This window comes from Populus euphratica, unplaced genomic scaffold (genome assembly GCF_000495115.2).
Source record: "Populus euphratica unplaced genomic scaffold, PopEup_1.0 scaffold405.1, whole genome shotgun sequence".
In the NCBI taxonomy this organism is placed as follows: Eukaryota; Viridiplantae; Streptophyta; class Magnoliopsida; order Malpighiales; family Salicaceae; genus Populus; species Populus euphratica.
Genome location: NW_011500289.1, coordinates 175,994 through 203,398, shown reverse-complemented (window position 1 = coordinate 203,398; position 27,405 = coordinate 175,994). Strand labels below are relative to the sequence as shown.

General features: G+C 31.4%; 3 protein-coding genes across 4 annotated transcripts; all 3 read right to left on the bottom strand.

Moving 5' to 3' along the window:
• Nucleotides 1–8,159: 8,159 nt before the first annotated feature.
• LOC105113250 (uncharacterized) lies at nt 8,160–8,957 on the bottom strand. The gene has a single exon (XM_011009347.1). The coding sequence runs from the start codon at nt 8,955–8,957 to the stop codon at nt 8,160–8,162; it is 798 nt and encodes a 265-aa protein (XP_011007649.1).
• Nucleotides 8,958–10,494: 1,537 nt separating this feature from the next.
• Nucleotides 10,495–15,488, bottom strand: LOC105113249 (tyrosyl-DNA phosphodiesterase 1-like). 2 transcript variants are annotated; one of them, XM_011009345.1, is made up of 15 exons: nt 15,190–15,488; nt 14,842–15,087; nt 14,605–14,769; nt 14,367–14,427; nt 14,119–14,195; nt 13,768–14,022; nt 13,585–13,674; nt 13,367–13,501; nt 12,885–13,034; nt 11,820–11,923; nt 11,566–11,619; nt 11,345–11,435; nt 11,080–11,160; nt 10,827–10,977; nt 10,495–10,752 (listed from the first exon to the last, which is right to left on the bottom strand). In XM_011009345.1, the coding sequence occupies exons 1-15, from the start codon at nt 15,379–15,381 to the stop codon at nt 10,658–10,660; spliced, it is 1,947 nt and encodes a 648-aa protein (XP_011007647.1). In that variant the 5' UTR covers nt 15,382–15,488; the 3' UTR covers nt 10,495–10,657. The 2 variants fall into 2 exon arrangements, with proteins under 2 accessions (XP_011007647.1, XP_011007648.1); XM_011009346.1 differs by having other exon boundaries at nt 10,827–10,971; nt 15,190–15,486.
• A 467-nt stretch (nt 15,489–15,955) lies between these two features.
• Nucleotides 15,956–18,882, bottom strand: LOC105113248 (chaperone protein dnaJ 50-like). Its single transcript, XM_011009344.1, has 10 exons — nt 18,679–18,882; nt 18,534–18,596; nt 18,382–18,448; nt 18,237–18,296; nt 17,869–17,919; nt 17,672–17,752; nt 17,232–17,344; nt 16,975–17,092; nt 16,669–16,795; nt 15,956–16,277 (listed from the first exon to the last, which is right to left on the bottom strand). The coding sequence occupies exons 1-10, from the start codon at nt 18,801–18,803 to the stop codon at nt 16,174–16,176; spliced, it is 909 nt and encodes a 302-aa protein (XP_011007646.1). The 5' UTR covers nt 18,804–18,882; the 3' UTR covers nt 15,956–16,173.
• Between the last annotated feature and the right edge of the window lie 8,523 nt (nt 18,883–27,405).

Below are 27,405 nucleotides of genomic sequence, written 5' to 3'. Positions count from 1 at the left end.
CATTTCATTACCTCAATTAAGATAACATATAATAGGATAAAAATAACATTCTCTATATAAAATAACATAGTGATCTCAAGTCTAAAAATTACTTATACAACCATCATGGAAGCCTTTTCATATATATAAGTAATCTCTCCATATGAAATTCTCATACGAGTCATTTAGTGTATATGTCTTATGACAACCTTATAATTTTCTTTGAAAAGTATTTTAGTTCCGTAGATTTTATCTTTACTCTAAAGTTATCAATCTAATATTATATGAATATTAAAGATATATTGAGCCTTTATTAATAATAAATATGTATTTACATGAATATAATAATATTATGTATAACCAACCAATTAGTTATAAAGCATATCAATTAATAATTTTAAAAAAAAATTAAAAAAATTTACAACTCCGTTATAGACCTAACTTGGTCAAATATGTTAATTTTATTTTAATTAGATGATAAAAAAAACGACCAAAAATAGACCAAATATATAAAATTTGGCAATGGTAACCTATAAAAAATATTTTTCAAAAAGAGAAAAGACAATGCAACTTAATTCTTAGTTAATTAAATACACAACACTGAAATGAAATAAAAAAGGATAAAAAAATCATCTCAAGTTAATCTAAGTTTATATGACAAACCAATAACTCGAGTAATAAAGGTTGAGCTAACTAGGTTAACTTGACAAATCCATAGCTTAGGTCATGAAACACTAAGCCTATTTTATAGAAAGAAAAAAGATAAAAAAAATAATTAAAAGAATTTAGATCAAAACTAGAAAATAAAAATAGAGGGCAACTATAACTTTTTGATTTTGAGATTAAAAGAAAAATGAATCGAATAAGAATAAAAAAAAACATATAAAAGAACTAGAATTAAAAAATTAAATTGAATAAAAATCAAACTTTAAAACAAGGTTAAGGAAAAAAAAATAAAAAAAAAAGTGATAAAATATAAAATAAAATAATAATTAAGGAGTAACTTTTAAAATTTAAATAGCTAGATATTAAAAATAATGAGAGTTAAAGAAATGTAAAAAAGATTGTCAGTGTAAAACTAGAGATGCGTTTAGGACGCGCTGGATAAGGATAGATGGGTTCCTTAGATAATTCAAACACTATTTTAAAAAGCATTATTTAATTGTTCTGAGATGTCACACTCACCTTTAGTAGACCACAACCATCCTTTAACTGCTAAATTATGCAATACACGGTAAATTATTTTTTTTAAATATTTATTATATAAAGAAGAGTACAATTCTACCCCCTTGCCCCCTTAACAATTATAAAAAACACAAAGTGAAATGACTAAAATGACCCTGAACAAATGACAAGTTTGAGCCACAATTTCCGGTCTAGCTTAATTTTGGCCCTGTTTTACATTCATGGAGTCGTCGTTTGTTACTCTTTCTCTTAGTGTTTTTTCTTTATTTTTAATAATAGTCGAGGTTTTATTAGAAGAGAATCAGATTATCAATAAGTTAATGGCAATCTAGTTAGTAGGGGAAATGAATAGGGTCGATTATTTAGCTGCTAATTCAAAGTATAATTTTTATATGTTTTCATTTTCTTATTATTTTTTTAACAAATATAGAGTAATTACAAAAATATTGGGAACTCACTTGTTTGTCTCTAGTATGAAAAAGAAATAAAACGACATTCAATAAAAATAAAAATAAACAATATTTTTATTCTTCAAAATCACAATATACAATTTTTGATTTGTAAAACTAATTGTTACACATCCTAAAAAATTTAGAGAATGACACAAGAAACTCTTCATCTTCAACACAATGCCTGGTCCCCTGAAATATCAATTCAAAGAATCCTGCTTCATGTCTGATGAAAGAGGTCTTGTGGTTTTATCCAAATCTCAAATACCCATCATGAATTTAGCCCATTCGCAAGCTTCATTTCATCACAAATATTCATTAATAGAGAACATGAAAAGTTGCATAGGGAAATGAATAACGATAGCAAGAAACTTGTGAGTTTTAGATTGCTATTTTATTTTTTTTCCAAATTCAAACTTATTCATTCTAAATTCATCCAATACCAACAAGAAGAATGGAGAGAAATTGTTACAAACTAAAAGCTATTTTATTTTTCCTGAATTCATCCCCTTCCTTCATTCACCACTCCTATCTAGCCCATTGGCTTTATTTGAAACATCAAAAGCTGCATATTACTCCTCAGCTATATAAATTCTAGTGCCACTAGAAATTCTATTAGCCCACAAAAGAGTACGATCTAGCAGGTAAGATTCAGGCCCTATCTGGAGTCTCATATTGGTGATGTCCAAACCATGAGCCTCACTGAGCTTCAGCTTCAAGTCCCCGACGTAATTATTCCGATGGGCTCTTACTTCGTATCTCTGGTATTGCCCATCTGGGTTTTTCCCAACGATCACAATAGTGAAAAGTAGTCGGAGGGTAATTTCAGAATCATTAACGAGTCGATAAGATGCTAATTTTGTGTTATCTTGCAGCAACAGCCCATTAAAAAGCAGCTCTTGGTTCTCTACAGAAAAAGAGGTGAACATATCATGGACTGCCTCTTTCATGTCCTTAACAGTTGTATCATCAGGAAGTTCCATAGGGATCATTGTAGTGCCGTCAACAACAACCCTGACCTTCAATGTCTGCCAAAAACCACATTTTGTATCATAGTTGGTTCAAGAACTTGTCATGGCATAAAACTATAAAATTAGCGGGTGAAATACAGCATAGTTCAAGAAAATCAAGTTAGATGAAAAACCATACCATGTTTTTTCTTTGAAGTCCTGAATTTCAGATGTGTGCTGCTAAATTCTGATGAGCTAGCACTGCTAGAGAGAATGATAGAGGTCGGCTATGAGCTTCTGATGGGTATGATTACGCCTATAACTCTTAATTAAAGCGTATTTCCAATATGATTTGGATGCCTTTCTGGTTAGCTAGATGGCATGTGAACCGACTGTCAGAAGATCACTGTATTAACATGTCAAGGCATGTGTGTGTTTATTTACTTTCAATTGGACAACATGGTTTATGTGCCTCTCTGCATTTTGTTTTGTTTTATTTTATTAGTTAAATCATTCTGTTTTATGGAAATGGTCTTTCATATTTCTCATTGCCTATTTACCAATTGCAACATTGTAATTTCCTCAGCATGCCCAAAGAAAATATTCGTTAATCGTAAAACAGACAGGCTAAGGATTTTAATTGACTCTGAAAACAGCACCATAAATGAAAGTGTACAAGGCCTCTAGATAAGATGACCAAGTAGTGGCATCCACTGAGTTTGAAGAAAAATTAAGAGCAAACATCAAAATATAAAATATTATTAAAAATTTTGCAGTCGGATTATATTTTATTTTTAATTAAGTTTTTTTAAAATCACTTAATAGAAAACCTTAAATTCCCTAGAAAATGATGTTGTTTCTTACAAACAAAAACAAAATCTGGATGGAAATAGTTAAAATATAAAAAAAAATTTAATTGAGAATTTATATAAAATTTGAGGACAAAATTGATGTATGAAATCATTTGATAATTTAATTGATACTATCTACGTAGTTCGAACGACGATATTTTTGAGGTTTGTCTGGAATTTTATTACTAGAAATTTTATATAGTTTTTCCTGTTTTATGTAACTAAAAGAATAATAGGAACCTATATATAAATAACAAAGAGATTTAAATTCAAAACCTTTAAAAAAGAAGAAGATTGAACACTAATACTAGCTACTTGAGTTAAAATTCTTTAGCTATATTCATGTCCGGCTCTAGCTAGCAGTTAATTTTGCTTTCTTTAAGTAGCAATCTTGCTTGCTGGTTTGTAGATATCTCCTCGCTGAGGTCTAAAATAGAAGTTTAATTCGTTACAGAAAAAAAAAACTAATATCAAATATGCTAAAACTTTTGTCACCAAACTTTGTTCTGAGAAAAAATAAAAAGATCAAGGACCAAAATTGACATCTCACAAAAAGCCCTTTTCACACTTTCAATGTTCAAAGGGCACAGAAATATTCAATTTTGTCCCTAAAGTTTCACTTTGTTCATATCCAATCTTCTTTGGGCTTTTACGCTTCTGTTCATAATTTAATTTTTTGTCATTCATTTTCTCTCGATGTGTAAAGAAGAGAGAAAGTTCCTGTATAACAAATATCAAGCCGTCTTTGAATGCGGGAGAACTTAATATATATGGTTTCTTTTAATGATGTTCAACAGTTCAAAAATCTTTTTAATTTGATTTGATTTAATTTTTTAAAAATAAAATATATATTATAGTTAGTTATGAGGTTAGAGAGGTACATAAGGTTAGAGAGGTACATACGATGGTTTTCTTTCATATTATTTTAGTCAAGAAAATTTGAAATATAGGTTTTTAGAGTGAGAAAACTTGAACCCTAATCTTCTAGGGATTGAAGCTAGCTTTGATGGTCATAAAAGATTTTAGATGGACTCCATGTCATTTATCATGGTAGAGGATGTGTTGTCAGCATTATTTTGAAATATATATATATATATTGGAGCTTCTTTTGAGATAAATATATGGCAGATTGCAATAGAAATAATGATAAAACTAATTCTTACAAATTATAAATATGCTATTTTATTTTTCCCAAATTCGATCTGATTTACTCTAAATCCATCCAATTCCATACAAGGAGAATGGAGAGAGATCGTTACAAACTAAAATCTATTTTATTTTTCCCTGAAGCCATCCCCTTCCTTTACTCACCAGTACTCCCATTTAGCCCATTGGGTATATTTGAAACATCAGAAGCTGCATGCTACTGATCCTGAACTATATAAATATCAGTGCTGCTAGAAATGTCATTAGCCCACAATAAAGTACGATCTTGCAGGTAAGATTCAGGCCTCATTTGGAGACTCATATTGGTAATGTCCAAACCATGGTACATATGGAGCTTCAGCTTCAAGTCCTGAACAGTATTACTCCGGTGGGCTCTTACTTCATACCTCTGGTATTGCCCATCAGGGTTTTTTCCGATGATTCCAACAGTGAAAAATATTTGGAGGATAATTTCAGAATCATCAACGACTTCATAAGTTTCTAATTTTATGTAATTTAGCAACAACAGCCCGTTAAAAAGCAACTCTTGGTTCTCCACGGCATAGAAATGAAACATACGATGGACTGCCTCTTTTAGGTCCTGGACAGTTGCATCATTTGGAAGTTCTATGGGGAACCTTGTACCATCAATAACAACCTTGACCTTCAATGTCTGCAAAGAACACATTTATATCATAGTTAACTCCAGAATTTATCACGGCATAAAGCTATATAATTAGCAAGTGAAAATACTACATAAGTCAAGAAAATCAAGTTCGATGAAAGATCATACCATTATTTTTTTCTCAAGTTCAGGTGTAGGTAGCTTAATTCTGACCTAGTACTGCCAGAGAGAATGATTTAGGTCGGCTAAGAGCTTTTGACGGGTACGATTATGCCAATAACTCTTAATTAAAGCATATTTCCACTATGATTTGGATGCTTTTTTGTTTTGGTAGAGAACTTGTGAACTGACTGTCAGAAGATCATTCTATTAACATGTCAAGGGATGTGTGTTATTTGCTTCTCCAAGAAAAAAAAAAGGGGAATTAAAAAAAAAAAAAGACTTTCAATTGTACGACATTGTTTAAGTGTGTGCTTATTACTTGTTGGTCAAGAATAACATATATTCATAGTAGAAATAAGGAGTTGATTGAAACGGAACTATTTTATGTGTCAATAAAGAAACCACTAACGATTTGTTCTGCCTATACGAGTCAAAACAATTTTTTACTCCTTAACAATCTTTCAATATCAATATTGATGGAGATTTTTCTGTGTAATGGTGGGTTTTTTCTCACCTTAAACTCTAGACTTATTATCTGAGTTTAAAGGATTATATCCTTCCAAAAATGTTCTCTCAGTTTTAATTTTCATTGATGAGAGAATTAACTCTCCTCGTGAAAATAAGAATACTAGAGAGATTTTTTCTCCCTAATAAGATAAAATCTATCTTTATTATGTCAAATTACTTGACAATTTGACTTTCCTTTTTCTTTTCTTTTCCATCTAATTTGTGTTCTAATTTGTGTTACACTCAAATATAAAATAGACTAAAAAAATTCAACATTTCCCACTCTCGTATGGTTGGGATTACAAAGTGATAAATTAGGGGAAGACACATTATAAAGGTAACGTTTCATAAAACAAAATGTTCTAAGGGTAACACGTTTTTTCTTTGAATATAATTAACCCCTTATTTAAAACTCTGGAATCAATATATATTTTAAAATTTCTAGTTTTTTTTAATTACTAGATGATGGTTATCATTTTTCTATGATATGTTTTTATCCTCCGCCGCGATGGCTACCGAGGAGCAACAATTCAGATTAGCAATACTTCACTTATAGATTCCCCGATTGGTTCCTCCTTCAAGGTTTGGTCTTCTTATAAAAATGACAAATGCGTTAGATTTAAAGCTCACCTGATTGAAAGAAGCAACTGCATGGGTTTTTTTAGAATAATCAACTGTATTAATAAAAAACATAGGTATTTAAAAGATGACCCCTGAAAAGTTTAAAAGTCGTTTAAAGAAAAATAAAGTGTTTGCGTTACAAATAATATAGGAGGAATAAGAAAGAAACTTAGCTAAAATTAGATTCACTACACTTTAACCCATGAATGAAGTCATTTCCAGTAGAGCTAAAATTAAATTCCCTACACTTTAGTCAAACTGATAGTCAATGCAAAATCAAAGAGAAACTGAAATTCCAATCCAAAATATTGATAAATCAATAAATCTATAATTTAAGGGATGCACAAGATACTCTCCATCAATGTAAAAAATTTACCCATAATTGCCCAGAACTAGAACAATGAAATAACAAATGATCCATAGTCTCCAGCTCTACTGCAATTGTATGGTTCTTCTGATGTTGAACACTCACTAATGTTTCTTCTGTTGCGGTTTCAAGATACCATATATTTCACTAATATTTCAAAGATACCATTTATCATCTGGGATTTCCACAGGGTGTCTTCTACCATCAATAACAATCTTGACCTTAACTGTCTGCAAAATACCATATATTTCAAAGAAATAATAGTTAAATTGGTGTCCGGTTGTTCCGAATTTTCTCAACAATAGATTACTGGATTGGATTGGATTGGATTGGATTAATTAGTTTATACATAGAGATTATTGGATTGGATTGGATTAATAAGTTTATTAATTTAGTGCAAGCATAATAAAATAATTAGTAAGACTGCGCATGTTTCCTTTTTTTCTTTGTCTTTCATGCCTTGAAAAAAAATACGAGAATAGCACTGCCACGCACAAAAATGAAAATTCGTAAAAGGTAAGATGTACGGTTTCTAGTGGCCATAATCAATAATGATAAAAAAGAATAATTAATTACACAATTATACTCCTCTTTCACATAAATTTAGGATTCAACATAAAAATTATTTATGAGTTTCATGATAAACTGAATAATTCCTTTTATAGAGATACAATTTATTTTTTTATGGAATAAATTATAAATTTAAATTTACAACCAATTAATAATATCAAAGATATGTACCCATAATTCCAACCAAATATTCAACATTTTACAAATTAATTATGGGTTATAAAAGCATGTATTAAATCCCAAAACGTGCACGTAAGGAAGATGCTTTCTTTGATTTTGCAAAATCTTTTGAGACTTTAACAGGGATGACAAAAGGGAAACAACTTAATTAGCCATTGAGTTGAAATATTGATCAAATTCTCCAAAAAATTTGGAAAAATGAAAGAAAGAAAGAAATTGCTCAAATTAAAGAAAGCATCGTATGAATATGGTAGAAAGTATCCATAAATATATACCAAAAACACTGAAGAATTTTTAACATAATCTTGAACAAACCATCGAGTAGTGTGAAAGTAATTTCTCATCACAAAGGTTTACGTCTTAAAAATCGAAGCACAAAAGCAATATATGCTATCTAAGCATTGAAAAGGAAATTTACTGACACTACATGATCATAACTTGTTCAAAGAGTAGAATGTTGATGCTGAGCCTAAAGTCAGTGCTTGAGCTTGATTTATACAGTTAACAACCCTAGAAAAATTGAAGCACATGTCATGGAAAATTACCCTCAGGAAAATTCAAGAAATACTAAGATCCACTGGTTACAGTTCCATTGAAGATCTCAATTGTATCGCCCTGTTTAACATGGTTCCACCGAAACGATCGATCATCGTCCATAACATTCTGTTTATGTATGAAAAAATACCCTTCTTGTGGAAGATGGAATTGATATTCCTGTTGCAAATCTTGCAGCTCTTTTCTAATCTCTCCAACATTATCCAATGGATTCACTTCGATAGGAATCTTCTTAGTGCCACACTTGGTCACAACAATCACCCTCAGTTTCTTGAGACCTGTAGAGCCCCCTTTTGATCCTGAGCCAGATGGTGATGGCTTTACGTTGACGCTAATCTCACTATTATACTTCAACTCACATTCATGTAAAGACTGATGATCTTGCAACTCCACACCATTCGATTGTAGCACTAATCTTTTCACTGGAACTGGCTCTATCAAATGAATCTTTTCTTTTAGATGTAGCACAGTATCGCTCATATCCATTTCAAGAGGGACAAGCGTTTGGTTTGATGGAATCTTGATACGCAGCAGAACTTTCTTGGAGTGTGAGCTTTGTTCAACATTGACTTGAGGTTTTTGATCGGTTTCAGGGGTTACAAGGAGTTGAATGCGAGAGTTTTGAAGGATTTCACAATATTCTACATCTTTATCATCTTGAAGAACTTGGCCATGAAATACTAGGGTTTGCTTGTTTATAGGTATACCATGGTACTTGTGTACCTTCTCTTTGATCTCCGAGACTGTATCAAAGAAACCCACTTCAATGGAGAATGGCCCGCCTCTTTGGGGCTCAAAAATGACATCCATTGACAATGATGGCAGTGGATGAGGTATGGATGGCAATGGAGATTTTGTGGGGGTTGGAATGTGAGGAGGGTTTTTATATGTTGTTGTAACAGCATGCGATTTTGCCTAATTGTGTGGCGATCGCGAGATGTGAGTATGGATATTTGCAGTGTGTGTGTGTGTATATATATATAGGTATATTAGTGTTGATTTTTGAAGCGTGTGTGTGTGTGTGTGTGTGTGTATAGGTATATTAGTGTTGATTTTTGAAGGTTTTGAGAGGATATAGGAAAAGTGTTTCACTTTCGTCATCAATCCTGCTGGCAGCATATCTTGTTTTATTTTCAATTCTATGGATTTGGGTAGGGTTGGATATTATCTTCTTCTTTTTTGCCTTCCTCGCATCACTCTTCTATAATCTTATCATAAGATTTCCTCTTAAAAAAAACTAAATCTATAATGGGAAACAGATAAATTCTAGCTCATCCTAAGAAAATCTCTTTTTTACAAGAGAAAAATAGCAAAAATAGAATTAAAAAGCTGTTTGCCTTCAGCTATCACATTGCAGGATCATGTGAGATTTGTTCTTAATTGAATCTCATGAATCTAATGGCTCATAGTTTTCTTGTAATCTGTTGTCGTTTTTTTCCGATAAATTATCCTTAATTTAAAGATAAAATAGTAAAAATAGATTTAAAAAAATTAACCTAGGATCACATAAGATTTATTCGAATCTAATGGCTTATAGTTTCCTTGTGATCTGATGTTTTTTCCACAAATACCAGCAATTTAAAGAAAAATAGCAAAAATAGATTATAAAAAAAAGAAGAAATTAACATTGCTGAATCACCCGAGATTTATTCGAATCTAATGGCTCGTAGGTTTCTTTTAATCTATTATGATCAATTTTTTTTTTCTACGACTCTCACATAAGATTTATTCGAATCTAATGGCTCGTAGATTTCTTTTAATCTATTATGATCAATTTCTTTTTTTTTTTTCCTATGACTATCATTAATTTTACACCATTCAAACCTTCAGGGATTGGAGAAAACCTGAAGCAAACCGAGAAAGCTGGCCACAACCTGTGATGCAAACTGTTTTTAAAAGTTTTTTTTTTCTTGAAAAATAAGATATTCATATTTTTTAAATGATTTTTATATGTTAATTTCAATTGAAAAAAATAAAAAACCCTTAAACATCATTAATTTAAAAAAAAAAAAAAAAAAAACTTAGAAACATCTGCATCACCGAGCTCACACACATAGCAGTGAGCAGAAACATAATTGGCTGATTATTTGGTTAGTTTAATCATTGATTTTATCTAGCAAGGGATACGGCTATAACTCACATTTGATAGTCCATAACATTGATACCATTAAGTAATTTAATCGCTATCAATGAGCATTTGCTAATTTATATCATAAGCATTTTACTTTCCCTTCTTGCTTCTTTTGAAGTGTTTTACAGAAACATTTTCACAGAGCAAACTGTTTCAAGAATTAAGGATTTTTAATGCTATTAAGAAAACAGATTAGGGGCTACTCAATCATGCATGTTGAGATTACGAGCTGTGCTTCAAATATCAAAAATCCAGATATACTTTAAATAAAAAAAAATTGAACCTCTTCCCCTTGGCTTTAACAATATTTACAGAGAGGTAAAGCCCTTTATGGTTAAAGGCAGGGAAAATTGTAAACAAACAGATGAAGTCTGTTATGCTAGTCCTGAGAAGTATAAAGCTGTACGGTCCTTGGCCAAACCTGGCCGTAGACATCCTTCTTGCTATAGCGCCGGTCCCAAGACCAGGGAACATCTGCCATGACGATAACAGAAGTCAGATGCATGCAACAAAAAACAGGCAGAAATGAATGGGAAAGAGAAAATGACCTTCTGAGCTGTATGGTTTAGGAGGGAGTTCATAAGGCACTGGCAATGGAATCACTTTGGATGCCGAATCGCTAGTTCCTTGCCATTTCAGAGTCACTAGTGTTGCTCTCAGCTCTTCAGAATCAGCTAATGATCCACAATTATCCTGAAACTAGAGGGCAGTAACTTGTCAATAAATCTCATATAACGGTGGTAGACTTGCCATTAAATCACACTACAATTTAGTATCAAAAGGCCCAGATATAGCAATTACCATGGATGGACATCCATCACTTGTGCAAGAAAATCCAGAACCGTATCTTCTTATGGAAGATGGTAGAAAGAGCACTCCCAGCTGGAAAAAACCACACGATGAATTAAGGCATCGATGTTTCTAGGGGATCAGAAGGCAGGAAACACATGAAATTGTGAACGTATGAAAATTAACCAAAAAAATATTAAGGAAAAAATCATAATTTGTTAGCGTTTGCTTATTGTCACATTATTGTCACAGAAACATGATTTCCTCATGCACATACCTCGTACGAACGGATCATCAACTGAGAATTATTCTTCTGCAAAGCCCCCCAGGCTGCTTTGCTAAGATTTGATGAAGTAAGCAAAAACCAACTGTTTGGAAAACGTTTCAATTCAGTTTCAATAGTAAAAAATTGATTGACTTCTTGCAGTCATTTAGCTCTTCTTCAGGCCACGCAAAACTCTTAAGAAACCATTATAAGTGAAAGAAAGCAACCCTTACGCAAGTTTCTGGCTGTTATAGCGAGTGAAAGTCTTTATATGAGGCATCGCCCGACTGAAACAATGGAATACACAAAGTTAAGCGTCTTTCCCCCAGTTTGAAGAAGCAACCACAGCAAAAGTGGCAATGCATGTGCTCACAACTTAAGTGGCCATGAATAAAAAAACCAAGATTTGGTGATGGAATTTAAATGATACAACTCCAGTTAGCATTTTGTAATCCAAACTGTCACTGGGAATGATATGGACATATACCAGCGGCCAGAATGGGATGCCTTCCATTTAGCCCAATACTTCTTCAAAAATCCTTTTTCAACATTCTTTAGTGGGCCTGGAATAGCATTTCCAGCTGCATAACCCTGAAGAAAAAAGTAAAACAATCATAAGAGAATAGCATTGGACTTTTACAAGTGCAAAGCATAGCAATAACACTAGTGGAAAAATATGAATATAAAATAGACCCCTGGAGCATACAACATGAGAATTGAACTATTCAACTTCATTTTCAAACATTAACAATAGATAACATTAAAAAAAACAATAACTTTCCAATAGCTCATAGTGCAGCACAACAAGACCCACATTTACACATATTAAAATACCATGAGTTACAAGAAATCCCATAGAATTAGTGTTAGACTTGTGTGTAATCTGATTGGTCAAACCTAGTCAACTTGACTTGTTCTTTACAGCATTGAACTTCTCCACTGGATCAATCATAATTGGTTGTTTATGAGCATGATTTCTTTAACATCTTGTTCACAAAACTACACAACCACACAATCTTTTACTTTCTAGCAGTGGGAACTTCAAATCAATCAAAAGATAATAAAATAAAAATACTTGGCATCCAGGGCAAGAGAATTTTGAATTGACCATTCATGCCCAAAGGCAAATTCATTTGAAATAAAGATGTGGGTTAACAGTAATGGTTGTTTCCATCTGGCTTTATTAATGATAATGTCAAAATTACAAACAAGATCAATGCACATAGCCTCATTTGACCCACATCTCAATAATATTCAGAAGACAGCTGAAAGCAATCCCTAGCCCCCCTTCCTCCAACTAAACCCCAAAGTGGGGAACATAAGTTGGTTCCTGGCTACCATGTGTCCAGTTTACTGGCTGGCTGCTTTAATGCTTTCAACATCTTATAACTCCATAAAAGATAAGCAATCTAAAATGATACCCAGGTCAACCTATTATCCAAGAAAAGACAAAGTTCAAAACCTTAAAATGTTTAAAGATAAACAAGGATTTGTGGAAAACAATGCAAGGTGCAGTGGAAAAAGCTCAAAGAAAAGACCTACATGTTAGTACCTCTAAGGAGCATCTGACATCCTCTACAGTAGGCCATATTATTTGAGGCTCTCCAAGACCAAGAGGTGTTTTATCTTCAGCATATCCGGATGACATTGAAATGGCCAGTTCGGTCATCCACTTTTCATCCAAAGAACCAAGGGAAGAGAACTGCAACAAGGAAAGAATACGAAACAATTCAATAAAATTTCTCAAAGCAGAAGGAAGTGCATGGTAGCACTAGTAATTTCCAAGATTTCACCCACAGCCCATTGAACAGTTCAAATAACTCTCTCATCTGTAACACAGGAAGATCAGCAGACTGCATAGCATGAATCAACTAGTCAAGTTTAAACTGTTTTTACAGAAGTAAAGAACTTAAAAAAAAAAAAAAACTACTGATTAAGATGACATTTTATTTCACTTCAGCACCTGTTCACATCAAACCTCAATTCTCACATGATCAGTACTCATTATACTAGTAAAAGAGGAATCCACCATACCTGATAAACAAGAGGAGACCTTTTAAACTCATTGTCGAAGGTGCATTCTTGAAGAACACTTTGTAGCTTCATATGTCCCCACTTCCTTAGATCGGCACCAGTATGATATCCAGGAACAGATGCAATTAACCTGACCTGAAAATTGTGTAACCAGGTTCATAAAGATATAACATTCCCAGACAAAAATTCCAGTAAGGATAAGAGACTGAATAACATACCGCTGCATGGCTATAATCAAATTTCTTGAAAAAGGATGCATTGATACTAATACTCCCAAGGTTTGGTAACTTTACAATAAATTCAGGCCACTGTATACATTGAAAAAAAAAGGATTAAACTTGTTCAGAAAGAAATACATGGGGGAAATATCCCTAATCATCTCCGCTGCAATATAATTATACCTTCAACACGCTAAGATAATCAACCAAGTCATTTTCAAATCCACATCCTTTTCCAGGCTTCTTCTCCTTCCAAGGGAAATCTTGCATCCACAAACCTTGGCTTTTGTTATTCCAGTCAACATGTATTAAATTTGCTGTATGAACAATAATTCGCACTCCTCGAGGATAGACAAGAAACATAGCCTTTGAATGGTGTGTCCCAAATGAAATGGGTAGCCAGGGTTTGTGCAGAATCCAATTTGCAGGCTTCCTTCTCTATAAAATACTACCAAAATTAAAATCCCATCACCCAAAAACAAATCTTCAAATGCTTAAATTGAAGACTCCTATAAAAACAATCTATAATCAAACCTTCATATGCTCCAATGTACCATCACCCTCCCCATGAATAACCATGACATTAGGAACTTTTGCAATTGTCGGACATGCTGCATCAGAAAACAGAAAAAACAACGAAATGAGCCAGATTAAACTACCTAAAACCAACACTATGCAGGGTGAGACAAAAATAAATAAATAAATAAATAAATAAATAAATAAATAAATAAATAAATAAATAAATAAATAAATAAATAAATAAATAAATAAATAAAGCTCACCAGACAGTAACCAATCCATATCCACCATGTAATTCGAAAGTATAGCAACAAGTATATCTCCCTACACAAAGAAACCAAAAACCAATCACTCAATCAAAATCTTCCATCATCAATATACCAATAAACACTACAATATAACTCTTCCACATTCGCACAGTCTCGTGCAAAAATATAACATCCTTATCCAATTCAATGACAACAACAACCTTATTTAGAAACAACAAGAAAACACCATTACCTTAATCACATCATTTATCGAAACACAAGACGTATTAGCCCAAGCTGGCAACTCTTTCACTCTCAAAAGCCGAAATGTCAACGCCAATTCATCCTCCGAAACACCAAAATCCCTAATCGCCTCGTCCTTACAATTCCTCTGCGGTCCACCACTTTCCATCTCAACCTATAAATTCCAATCAAATAAACAAATACACTAAAAACAATTAAATTACACAAACAATAATAAATCAAATACCTTTGAGCTACTACTAATCCCTTCTCGAATCTTCTTCCGCTTGCTCTCACCTGTACCATTTTCTCTTCCCTCGAAACAACCTCGCTTCTGTAAATTACCATTAGGAGTAATTAACACGTACTTATAAAAATAATTACCAGGGATTAACTCAATAATATCATCGTTAATTATCTCCGCTTTCTCTCCGGCTCTCAGTTTCCTCCTCTGTTCCCCCGATTTAACCACGGCCACCGGATTAGTCCCCTCCTACAAACAAACTAATCATTAATTTTTTTTAAGACAATTGCATAGTAAAAAGAGAGGGAGAGAGAAAGAGAAATAATAAGAGAGAGAGAAATAATAACTGACCACGGTTATAGTGGATGAGGTTAGGGATAGGGTTAGGGAGAGGTGGTTACGGCTGAGTCTTTTATCGGAGGCCCAAATGTCGTTCCTGCCGATGGTGTTTTGGCCGATGGAGAGAGCGAGTTTAGGGATTGAAGCGTTTTCTTCGAGACTTGGACTCAGTGGAACTAAGTAGGCGATAGGTGAGTGAGTCATCGTTTCCGGACTCGGTGTTTCGGTCTCAGGCACCGAGAGAGGGTTTTGGAGAAGAAGACGGTTTGTATGTTGAGGTGTCTTTTTGGTATAAAAAAGAAAGGGCAAACTTCAAATTTAACCCCTAACTATATAGATAGTTTCAATTTCACCCTTAAATTAATTTTGTATCATTTTTATTCATCCAATCTTTCTTAACTAAGTCTTTTTATTAGCAATGAATTCAATCTAAAATATAACTTATTTTCCAGAAACAATGTCTTTTTATAGAAAAAAAATATAGTTAACTAGCACAATTTTGAATTATTTATTTTTTTATGTTTTTGTAATCTAAATTAATTAGAAAATGGATAGAGAACTTGTTTCGGAGCCAAATTGATACTATAACAATATTCGGGGATATATTTGAATTTTTCCTAAACAGGAAAACAAAACTGTGTCGTTTGAAGAAACATTCAATTTTATGACCAATCTTGGCCTAACCATTTCTGGAATAAGAAGAATAATGTCAGAGCTGAAAGAATTAAAATTTATATTTCATTGGAAAAAAAAATTAAGTGATCCGAGAAAGAATTCATACAATTTCATAAAACCCTCTAAGAGGGTACTCAAAGCTTCATATATTGGATGTTTATCAATGCACAAGTCTGTTTAAATTGCAAAATTCATGTTGCTTTCATATGATAGAATAATTAAATAGATCAACTATTTCCGTACAACATTTAAGCAGGAACTCATATATTTGTTATCTATCACCAAAAAATTGTGTTGTCAGCATTTAAGCAGGAAAATCTGCTATCTTCTACGCTTGGATTCTTTACGGAGATCTGCAAAATAGGTCTCCAAGTTAGACTTCTCCCATAAACGTCTCTGAACAAGATCTTCCTTTGTTGATTCGTCTGAAAAACATGAAAGTTAAAAGCAGCAACTCAGTGAACCAATTACTTATAAGCTCCGGACATGTTAAATCAGAGCGAGAACAGAGTCTGGAAGCCACTGCTGATTGCATCCATCACATGATTCCTATACAGCTAAAAGACATGTTTGACGATGCCAAAGTTTGAAATATTTGGCCAACTCTGTAACATGGTCATGAAATCTTTCGAATATACTGAGCAATCTTTAACTGATTAAAACACAAGCTTGTAAGGCTATCCATAATCAAGCTATCCTTTAATCTGTAAATCAAACCCTACTTAATGCCTTGGCAAAGTTTCCTTTATATTGATTAACACAAACACAACGGATGAACATTTAAGTTGGTAGGTGGAAATATCTGTAAGTGATTACCAATGCTGCCCCATGCATCAAGAGGCACTCTCAGGGATCTTTGTGTTAGGTAGACAGCATCTTCCCAAGAATATGGTGCTTGTTTCACCTTGTATCTCCAGAACCAACAACCATTCCACAGTAATAGCTGGATGAAAAGGAAAATCAATCAGGAACGTTCATAGTCATTACTTAAGATTCAATTCTAAAGGAGCATTATGTGGTGACAACAATAAGAACAAAGAAACAGATCAGTAACAATATTCTAATATACCAAGGTCTCTCGCCTGAGCTGGAAAAGAGATTTAACAAGATGGGTATTCTAACCTTGCCAATAGTGTAAGGCAGAACTATAAATCGGACACCAAGAAGTTCCCAGATGGAAGGTTTGTGAGCGCCCTTTATGTCCAGTTCAAGTTCTTTGCTGAGATCTTCCTCCACTTTCCTGCCACAAAAATATATCTTATGATCACAAAGAGAGTCTGGCAAGATTAATGCACATGCTTATCAGACATAAAGGTTAATGAACAGATTCACAACCATCAGTCAGATGTATCTCATAAAAGATCAAAATAATTACATACTTGTCCATCTGCTTGTTGCTCTTCTTCTTATTTGTAACTCCTCCACTGCGTTCAAGTTCCAAAGCCCGTAGTCTATTTTTATAAGCAGGAGTTTTCTTGACCATTGCTACAGCCTGCAATGACAAGAAGAATTAAAAAAAAAAATCTGCAATCTGCATATAAGCTTTTTTTCCGACAAAATATTTATACATAAAATCACACTGCAAATCCTTCAGCCTATAATTTCCTTGCCCTGCTTTTCTGCCATTCAATACATATTCATCACAAAAAAGAACACTGCACATGACAGAACTTTCAAAGCAAAAGAAACAGCCACCATGACAAGTGTATTGCAATAAATCAAAACTAAAGCTTCTGCAAATAGAACCCATGCTAGGTCAACTACATCCAAAAGGCACAACAATATCAAGTTTAGCCACAGTTAAGTTTCAGGACAATACCTGATTATACCTTGTCATCTGATTCATATACTGAAACCCTGAGAGAATCAGAAGAAGACCAACCAGAACAAAACGTGGATCCTACAAAACATGCATGTCAAAGTTAAAACACAAATTTAACCCAACTGCTACATCTATCAGCTACTACCAGCAGCAAGAACACTAAAATTCCAATAAATCAACATAGGCATTCTCACCGTTTTGTGACCATAATATGCATGATAATAACGAGCCGTATTGTAAAACACCTATAAGAAAGAAAAGCAAACAGCTTTAATAATTTTATTAATCTCAATTTCAATAAATGTGAAGACTCATCTATAATAAGCACATGAACGGTCCATATAAATACAAATGCTCAGTATATTCACCAACTAATAATTCAAATCATTCACCAAAATCTTCACTCCCCCGAACTTTTTTGCAATTCCTTTGAATTAAATAAAATTATATAAAACTAAATTAAAAGTTCAAAAAAAATCCCAATCCCTTCCTATTCAATAAAATTATATAAAACTGAATTAAATGAAAAGAAGAAGAAGAAGAAGAAGAAGAAGAAATGCACCTCCTCTGGATGAGCAATTGCATAATCATATTGCTCTCTTGTAGCTTCATCTTTTAAAATCTGCATTTCCCAAAAAAAATTAAAAAATTAAGCAAAAAAATTATGAGCAAAAATAAACAAAATTGAGCAAAAATACTTTCTTTACCTCATAAGCATTAGCAATTTTCACAAACAGCTTTTTGGACTCCGGATCTGGGTTTTTATCCGGGTGACTAACCATAACCCATTCAAAAAATATATATCAAAAATTAAAATTAAACAAAAGTAACAGATAAAAATATGAAAAATAAAACTTACTGTTTCAACGAGAGTTTATAATAAGCTTTTTTGATCTCTGAAGCATTAGCAGTTTGCGTAACGCTGTAAGAAACAAAAGCAAAATCAGTAAATTGACAAAATCAACAAAAAAAAGAAGCAAATATAGTAAAATAAGAAAGCTGACCCTAGTAGATCGTAGCAATCATCTTCGTCACAATAGATAGCTGATGATGATGGAGAGATTATGAGGATAGAGAACATCAGAGTTAGTGCTGCTGCGCAACACCGAATCGTTGCCGGTGGCGCCATGGTAACGGAGTAGAGTTCAATTTTGACTTGTCGCCCGTTTTGGAGAATAGAAGAGGAGAAGAGTGGCTGTTGGTTTTTGTGCAATTACAAAAATGTACAATTTTATCAAGAGGAAAGCAGAGAAGCTGAGGGGAAAATGTCATTTCACCAAGGAGAGAAAGTCAACGGTTTGAAATGCTGGATATGGGCCGTTCAATACATAGTTATGAAATCCATAATGGGTTTGACTCAGCCCAAGGTGAAGGTCATGGGTTAATCATATCAAATTCAGGTCTAAACGGGTTTGCTTAAATTTTTTTATTCAAATAATTGAAAAAAATAAAATATTATGTGAAACTAAATCTAAATCAATTTTTAAATTATATTTTTTTGTGTAGGGATTTAAAACCGTGTTTCATATGTTGAGATATCAAAGTAGCTTAGAAAGTGATGAACAAGATTTTTTATATATATATTTATCATTACCAATAAATATTGAATCAAGAAAAATATATAGATATAATTTTCTTGAATTCTCGGATGTGTTGAGTTAGCATGCATTACCACCAAACACCTTATATTTGGTGTTAACCAAACCTGGTTTTGCTAGAATTGATAGTATGCTAAGTCTAGTCTTAGATGGATTTGGCATCGTACCAAGTCCACTCTCAAGTAAAATTAAGTTTATTATGACCAATCATGTCTCAATTTTTTTGCTAGATAAAATAAATAGAATATAACTCACAATACAACTCAAAATATCATAAAAATAAAGTTATACTCCAATCTCTTTTATCTACAAGATAACAAAACTTATGAGTTATAAATACATAATAAGACCTTCGTAACATAGATTTACTATTTTTATTATCTATTACATATATATTTGTAGAGTATTTTTCTTTAAAATATTATTATATTTTTCTTTCTAAAAAGATATTTATTTAAGTATTAAAAAGTTCTTATCTCCACCAAAAAAAACCTTTTGCAACTAATAGTCACAAATGACCTTGTCCTACCAAGTACTAAATATAAGCTATTAAAGGACAATTGATGAAATTGATAGGACTATTTGATTAATTAATTATTCAATATAAGAGCTTTATTCCTACACCACTTGAATTTTTTTAAAGTATTCTATATAATTAGAATTGTACTTCATGAATTTTATATTTATGTAATAAGAGTATAATTTTATGTATAATTAAAAAAAATTGATGTGATGATAGATATGTTGATTTGCTGACTGTAATAATTTTCAATCAATTTTTCAATGATATAATTAATTCATATCTTTTATATTATAATGATTAAGTGAGATCTAAATCAATATTAAATAATAAGGAATTAAAAATAAATGTAAAAATAAATTATTTAACGAGAAATGCAAAATATTTTAGTAAGAATAGTTTAAGATTCTAGATATAATTTGTGAGAAATTATTTATTTTTTTCCTATAATTTTGGTTCATTTTCAGTTATATAGGATGAAAGATAGTAATACAATCATAAATGGATTTTTTTTAATACTAAACTACAAACCATGATCTAAAATTCTTTGAGCAATATGAAGCAAGTAAATTTCAAATGACCATAGCAAATTTAATATAATTAATATTTAAATTAAGTTCAAAGATTCCATGATAGTGGCGAGAAGCAAATTATTACATGATTGACAGGGGTGAAAACTTGTGTCATCAACTAAGTTCACCCCTTATATTTTGTGGATTTTATTATTTTATCCTTGAAATAAGCAAAAAGTAAAATGACGAATACATTGATACATAAACTCCCGTCGATCAGATGCCCATTACAGAGCTCACCCATCACAAGCATAAGTTATGTTGCAAGAATTACTAACATAAAGGGTATATTGATGTGCAGGTTTCGAGAGGAATACAGGCAGGCGATGAAGCAGGCCACACACACACTCTTTATCTAAAGCTCCCAACCATTTGCAACAATTTTCTTCTATAGATCCATGATGATTCTCTTTATGTATCATCTCTCGATGCTCGTGTTCATCATCAAGCGAGGGTGATGGCGGGGGTGGGGAGGGTGTGGGTGAGGGTGAAGGCGGAGCCGGGGAGGGTGAGGGTGGGCTGGGAGCTGGAGAAGGTGGAGATGGATGTGGAAATGGTGTGTATGGAAGCATAGCACAGGCATAGCTTGCTAAAGAAAACTGACTCATGCAATGTGGAAGTAGAACGTGGTGAGCATAGGTGTTGGGCAGAAGTACTACTAAGAAGGTTGCCAAAAATATTAGTGTCGTTGTCTTGATTAATCTTTCCATTTTTGGCATTTGAGCTTGTGCTCTACATGTTATTTCTTGTCCTAATTGCTCCTTTTATACTTGAGCTAGCTCGTCTTGAACTTCGTACTAGCTAGTAAACGTTGTGGAAAAGTACTCGTGTTATCTCTATTCATTGGTTTTGTGTGATGAGTAATTGGTGCTTAATTTGTTAATTAATGACGTTAAGGAAGAGTTATGCTAGCACTATTCATTGGCTTTGTGTGATACCTAGTTAGTTAAAGATTCGATCCTTAGGAGAAGATGATTTAATTTCAGACATCATTTTGTGGTATGGTTATGGGCAATATCAAGCGAGTGGACAACTTACCAATATTGCTGTAGTTTCTATGTAATTTATAGATGATTAACTTATTTAACTTGCCATTACAGATCATTAAATATTTTTATCAATCCTTCAAATAAAATGAGTATTTTTGTTAAAATTCCCGTTTAAAGATATGAATTATATTGTTATTTAATATATTCTTTTATCTATTCAAAATTTATATATGTTCATGCTAATTTAGATTGAAAGAGAGAATAAAAATGATGAAATTAAAACTTATAATTCTTTATTATTAAAAATATGATACTATATTGAATAATTAACTTAACTCAAAAACTTAAATTATTATAAAATTTTAATATATGATTTATTGTCTAACAATTTTTTACTACTCTGGAATTAAACCTAAGCTTTTGGCAGTGAATTAAGTTCGGGTTGGAGTTTGCGTGGAATATTGGCAACACGGTTGTGCATTCGGAGTGGGATGACCATCACCCATGTTTACAGTGAAGCTAATACATGCGTTGATGACTTGTTTTCCAGAGCCTCCAGCTTGTTTGAAGGGAAAATTGTAGAGACTTTTGTAGCATATGCGAGCCTAGGATATGCAAGTAGCTAGCTTGTGTTTTGAGCTTTGAAAAACCAGAAATTCACATTTATAATTTTATTAAAAAAATATTTGTATTTAATTATGCTATCAATTAATTGAGATACATTTTATTAAAAAAATATTTGTATTTAATTGTGCTATCAATTAATTGAGATGAAAAACTTTCAATTAATTGGTTTTTTAAGTTTCCTCAAAAAAAAAAAAATCTTGCATAATTGTTTTTGAACTGTTCGATTTCTGTCCCTTGTAAAATAGTTTATTATTGTAATCTATCTTTATATCATTATTGTTCTTGTAAATCTTGATTATATTGAAATCAAATTTGATGGTAAAGTAGAAAATATATAATTCTTCATATTCTTAAATCTTATTTTAAAAATAAAAAATTTAATGAACATTTGCATATTGATGAGATGCCTTCGACCTTTTGTAAGGATTATAACAATTAACATGCATAAAAAATACACATAATAAAACTTTAATCTAAGAAAATATTTTATGCAGAAAATCACACACAAAAAACTTTAGATTAAAATTTCAATAATATAACTCAATTGTTGTAAAGCATTTCCTAAGGAGAAAAAAAAAGAAGATAAATATCAAATTTTCAAATATATTTTAAAGAATTTGAAGAAAAATATAAAAAAACATGAACTTATTTGAAGGAAATACTTGAAAACTATACACTTATTAATTTGTCTAAAACATATCATAGAACTTACTACTCAATTATTTTTAAAAAAATAAACTTATCTGTACGTTTTCCTTAAAAAATAAAGCTTTCCTTTTGAATGAGAAGAAGAACACATTTTCTAACATTGTTTTTAATTTTCTAATATTTGTATTACAAGTTTCTTTCTTTCTTTCTTCTTTTCATACAAATCTGTCCTTAACCATCACCCATCTATTTGACAATACCCAATTAACATTCTCCACATAATTTTTTCCTATATGATCCAATAAGGAATTATTTTTATTTAGGGTAACTATAGTTGTGAATCGCATAATAGTTGGGGGATAACTATGTCCTTTGTCTCTTTTTTTTTCAATAAAAAAATATCATATGTTTTTATTTGATGCTAAATTAGAGTTATGTCGGCAATAACATGAATTTGCAGTTACATGATCACATGACACTTCCAAAGATAAGTAGCAAGAAACTTAATTAATAAGCTCATAGCAAGATTTGGTACGTTCCAAAATATTAAGGTAAAAGTAGGGAAACGTTGAAATCATCTCTAAACTAATCTAGTCTATATTTATATATTTTTTCTTATTTCTTACATTTAAATATTCTAGGTTTTTAAAATCAAATCTTATAATAGCAATAACAATAATAATTTTGATAACAATCGGTATGGGTTAAGGTAAATTCATATGGAATCTATTAATTACTAAGAGATTAACAGATTCATATCATAATTAAATTTTAATCATAAAAACTATATATGAAATTTATTTAATTACATTAGAATCGAATTGGGTTCATATTAATCCATTAACAACCTTAGTTAGTAACAGTTATAGAAATAACCTGAGATATATATGGCTAATTAAGTGCTTGTATTGTTTCACGTTTAAGATTGTTAATTACCGCAGTTTATGTAGATTAACCTTAGTTAGCATTCTAGGACTGGATTATTTGTTATGTAGGAGGATCTAGACCCATGTATAACATGCTTAGGGAAAAGCTCAAACGATATTCAGCATCTTAAAAATAATTAAGAAGATATTATTGAGCTGGAAGTAATTATTGAAAGATGTTTCCAGAGATGAGAAGGAGTGCAGTCATAATGTCGAAATCATTTCATCATCATTGTTTACAACCACATGAAAATTATGATGCAGAATCCTACCTGTGTGGTGATTTTGGCTTGGCTCACAGAGTCTTGATGATAGTTGCAGCCTGTGACTCATATTCCTTATCTTTCAACCTATCAAGACCCTTGCTTGCTTAATTTAATCTTTTTTTTTTCATTTTTGTTTGGATACTTAAAGCTTTTTTATATATATGGAAAAAGATAGGTGGATTATTTCATGTTTTTCGATAAAAAATATCATATCAATATCACATCACTATTTTATCTAAAACGACCTCATCTCGTTTATATAAAAATCAAAATTTAATATCTTTTCACTGATAATCCTGATTATATATAAAGATACAGATGCATCATCAAATATAAGATTTGATATGTAAATTTAAATTCGAGTAATCGTTTTACAATAAGCTCTCTCATGTTAAATATCTATTTATTTAATTTTTAAAAGGTCTTTTTTTATATATAAAGACAATTGTCAAAAATGAAAAACACAAAAATAATTTAGGGAAAAAATACTGTATTCTATAAAATTGATTTGCAAACTCCCCCATCCTTATAGGTCACAAATATGCAAAAATCACTCTTGCTCATTTGTTTAATGAATTCCATCTCAACTGACAATCACGTCCAAGTAATTACATACTTGTTTGGAATTTAAATTATTTGCACTATGAAGGGTGTGGATCTAAATTCTTCACTGTAAAATATATTAGTTAATAGCCTCCTAATAAAACCATGAAAGAAAGAAGAAAGAAGCCATACATGTATTTTATTTTATTTTTAGAACTATTTCTACTAGCCAAATTTGCATATAAATGTTGTGGGATTCACTCACAAAGCAACGTGTGAAACATGGAAACGTCTCTATCTTCACTTTATTCCGACCCTAGCCCGTGATTGCAGGGTCAAGTTTCTCTCATCATCAGGGGGATCCAGCCCTTTGTGACCTTTCAATAAGGTTGGCAATGTTCTCTGACAAAATATCAGGTGGGCATGTCGCCTTGCCGACTACTCTTGACGATAGTTAAATTAACAGCATAACTAGTTAGAAACTAATACACCAGCAATCCACAATATTATAATTGTTGTTATTATTTGCAAGTGGGTGCCATTACTCATTTCTCTAACCTTATTATCAACATAATTTTTTAGGAAAATTTGGAAAAATACAAAAAAAATATCCAAAATTCATAGAAAATGTGTTTTTGACATGATTTGGTCATTTTGTAATTCTAATAAATCCACACATTGTTTTTGTATTGACAAACTTTTCAAAAATAAAAGAAAAATTCTAAAGAAAAAAGAAGAGAAGAAAAGATCAATCAAATTATTATTTTTAGTGATTAAAATGTAATTTTAAAAACATATAATGGTTTATTCAGTTTTTAGTTTTAAAATAATAACTGCAAAAGAAAATAAATAAAAATAAAATAAGCTTAAAAAGATATTAAAGCGCATTACCTATCATTTATCTCATGATATTTCTTCATCTTCTTGTTATCTTATATTTCAATTCAAATTAAAGAAAAATATTCACAGTTAATCATTAGCCTCGTTAATCAACAACATATAATCATGCCATATATTTAATTTTCATCTAAAATATCAATATTTTCTTAATGAAGATAATAATCATTTAAAGACACAAGAAGCTTTATCACATATATTAAAAGACAAGTTTATAATTCAATATTTTTTTTATTTTTTTATTTATTCTTACCTTTATCATCAATTTTTAGCATTTATTGTGTCTTTCTTAAATTAAAATCTCTCTTACCCCTTCTACACTTGATAGGTATTTTCTTAGCTTTAATCTTTTCATAGCATCATATTAATCATCAAAACTTGATTTTTTATGTCATTTATCCTATCTTCCTCCCTTTTTATTCTCTTTTATCTGCTCCCCTTCTTTGATTTTCTAGTAAGTATTTATAGAGTTTCAAGTTTATTTTTTTTTATGGATTTGATCAAAAATTGATCCCTATTCATCAAAGCTTGGCTCTCTAATTAGACTAGAAGAGTTTTGGCTATGTTTTACAATTATAAACTATGTACCATCAATGATTATAGGATGATGGTTTTGTAACAAACTTAATAAAAAGTTTTTTTCTTCTTCTCATACTTAGAGACCAATATAAGAAGTTTTTTCCTTCTAATTTTAAGATGAAGGTTTTAAGTCCTTGATAAGAGCCATTTGAGTAGCAAAATGGGTATTACAGTCATCTAATGACTTAGTTACCTACTTTTAAGGCTTCTTCATAGCAACTCTAACGTCATCATTATTATATACCACTTGAATTTGGTAGAGTAGGTGTACGCCTTTAGTTTGAATCCAATCTTGCCCGATTTGAAAGTCTGAAGCTTCATATTCATTCATTTGAAAGTGTCAACTCGATCAACTTTGAACTTGAAATACAATGAGGCTGATCGAGGATAAGATGTTACTAAAATCATTAAAGAAAATAGGATGTAAGTGTTTGATGATTTCTAGAGCGGGTGTCTCTTAGTCGAATAGTGGTGGTTACAACCCCTGAAGTGGTTGGAAAAACCATATTTATTTAAAATTAGGATACATGGTGGCTGAATAACATGTCGTCTAGGCTAAACTCTTAAAATTAGGATTTTTAATTTGGGATTTGAAAATCTTTAGTTTAGTCCCTATTATTTCAATTGCTTTTAATTGAACCTATAATTGCCTTCCAAATTTTCCACCCCCGTCAAACTCAATTATCAACCCCAAAGTTGATTGTCCATTTCATTTTAGTCCTTAATTATGAAATTATGCATTTTAACCTTCAATTGATCAACAAACTTCCAATTTCTTTAATTTGACCATCGATTTGATCAATTTCAACCACTGTATTCTTGCATCTTTTTTAATTTGGTCCTTGATTTTATATTTCTTCATTCAAATCCTTAATTGCTCATCAAACTTCAATATTTATGCAATTTAGCCCATGATTTGATCAAATCAACTCTTTAAAATTACAATTCAATCCCAAAACTTTAATTCCCTCCCATTAAAGCCTAAATTGACTTCAAAATCAATTTTTTTTTACATTCAAGCCCCCAAAAAATTTAATTAAAACTTAAAAAAAAATTCTAATTGATTCCTTAAACATCCAATTTTGAATTTTCCTCCTTAAATTGATTTTTTCTTGCTAATAGGGCCCTTATCAGTTAAAATTAAACTATCAAAATTTTTAATCTTGTATATTTTGTTTTTTTTCAACCAGTTTTTAACAATTTTCTAAGCATTCTCCATGTTCTCCTCAATTCATTGTTTCTATCATTTATTAAATAATCTAGGGTAAAATGGTCTTGAGCTCTATTATTTGGATTCTACTTCATAAATAATATGATTTTTTCAACTTACAACAAGCCTTTTATATATACATGCATATCATTTCCAAATAACCCATGATGATAGGGTTTAATAGCAGATATTATTCTTCGGATGTTGTTTAATAGATAACAAAGACAATATCTTGATAATATACATATTAGTATAGACAAACCATATATAAAACACATTTATTATTATAGAATGTACTTATATGGAAAATATTGTATACATAAAATATTGTAGACGTACTCTTGTGTGGTAACCTC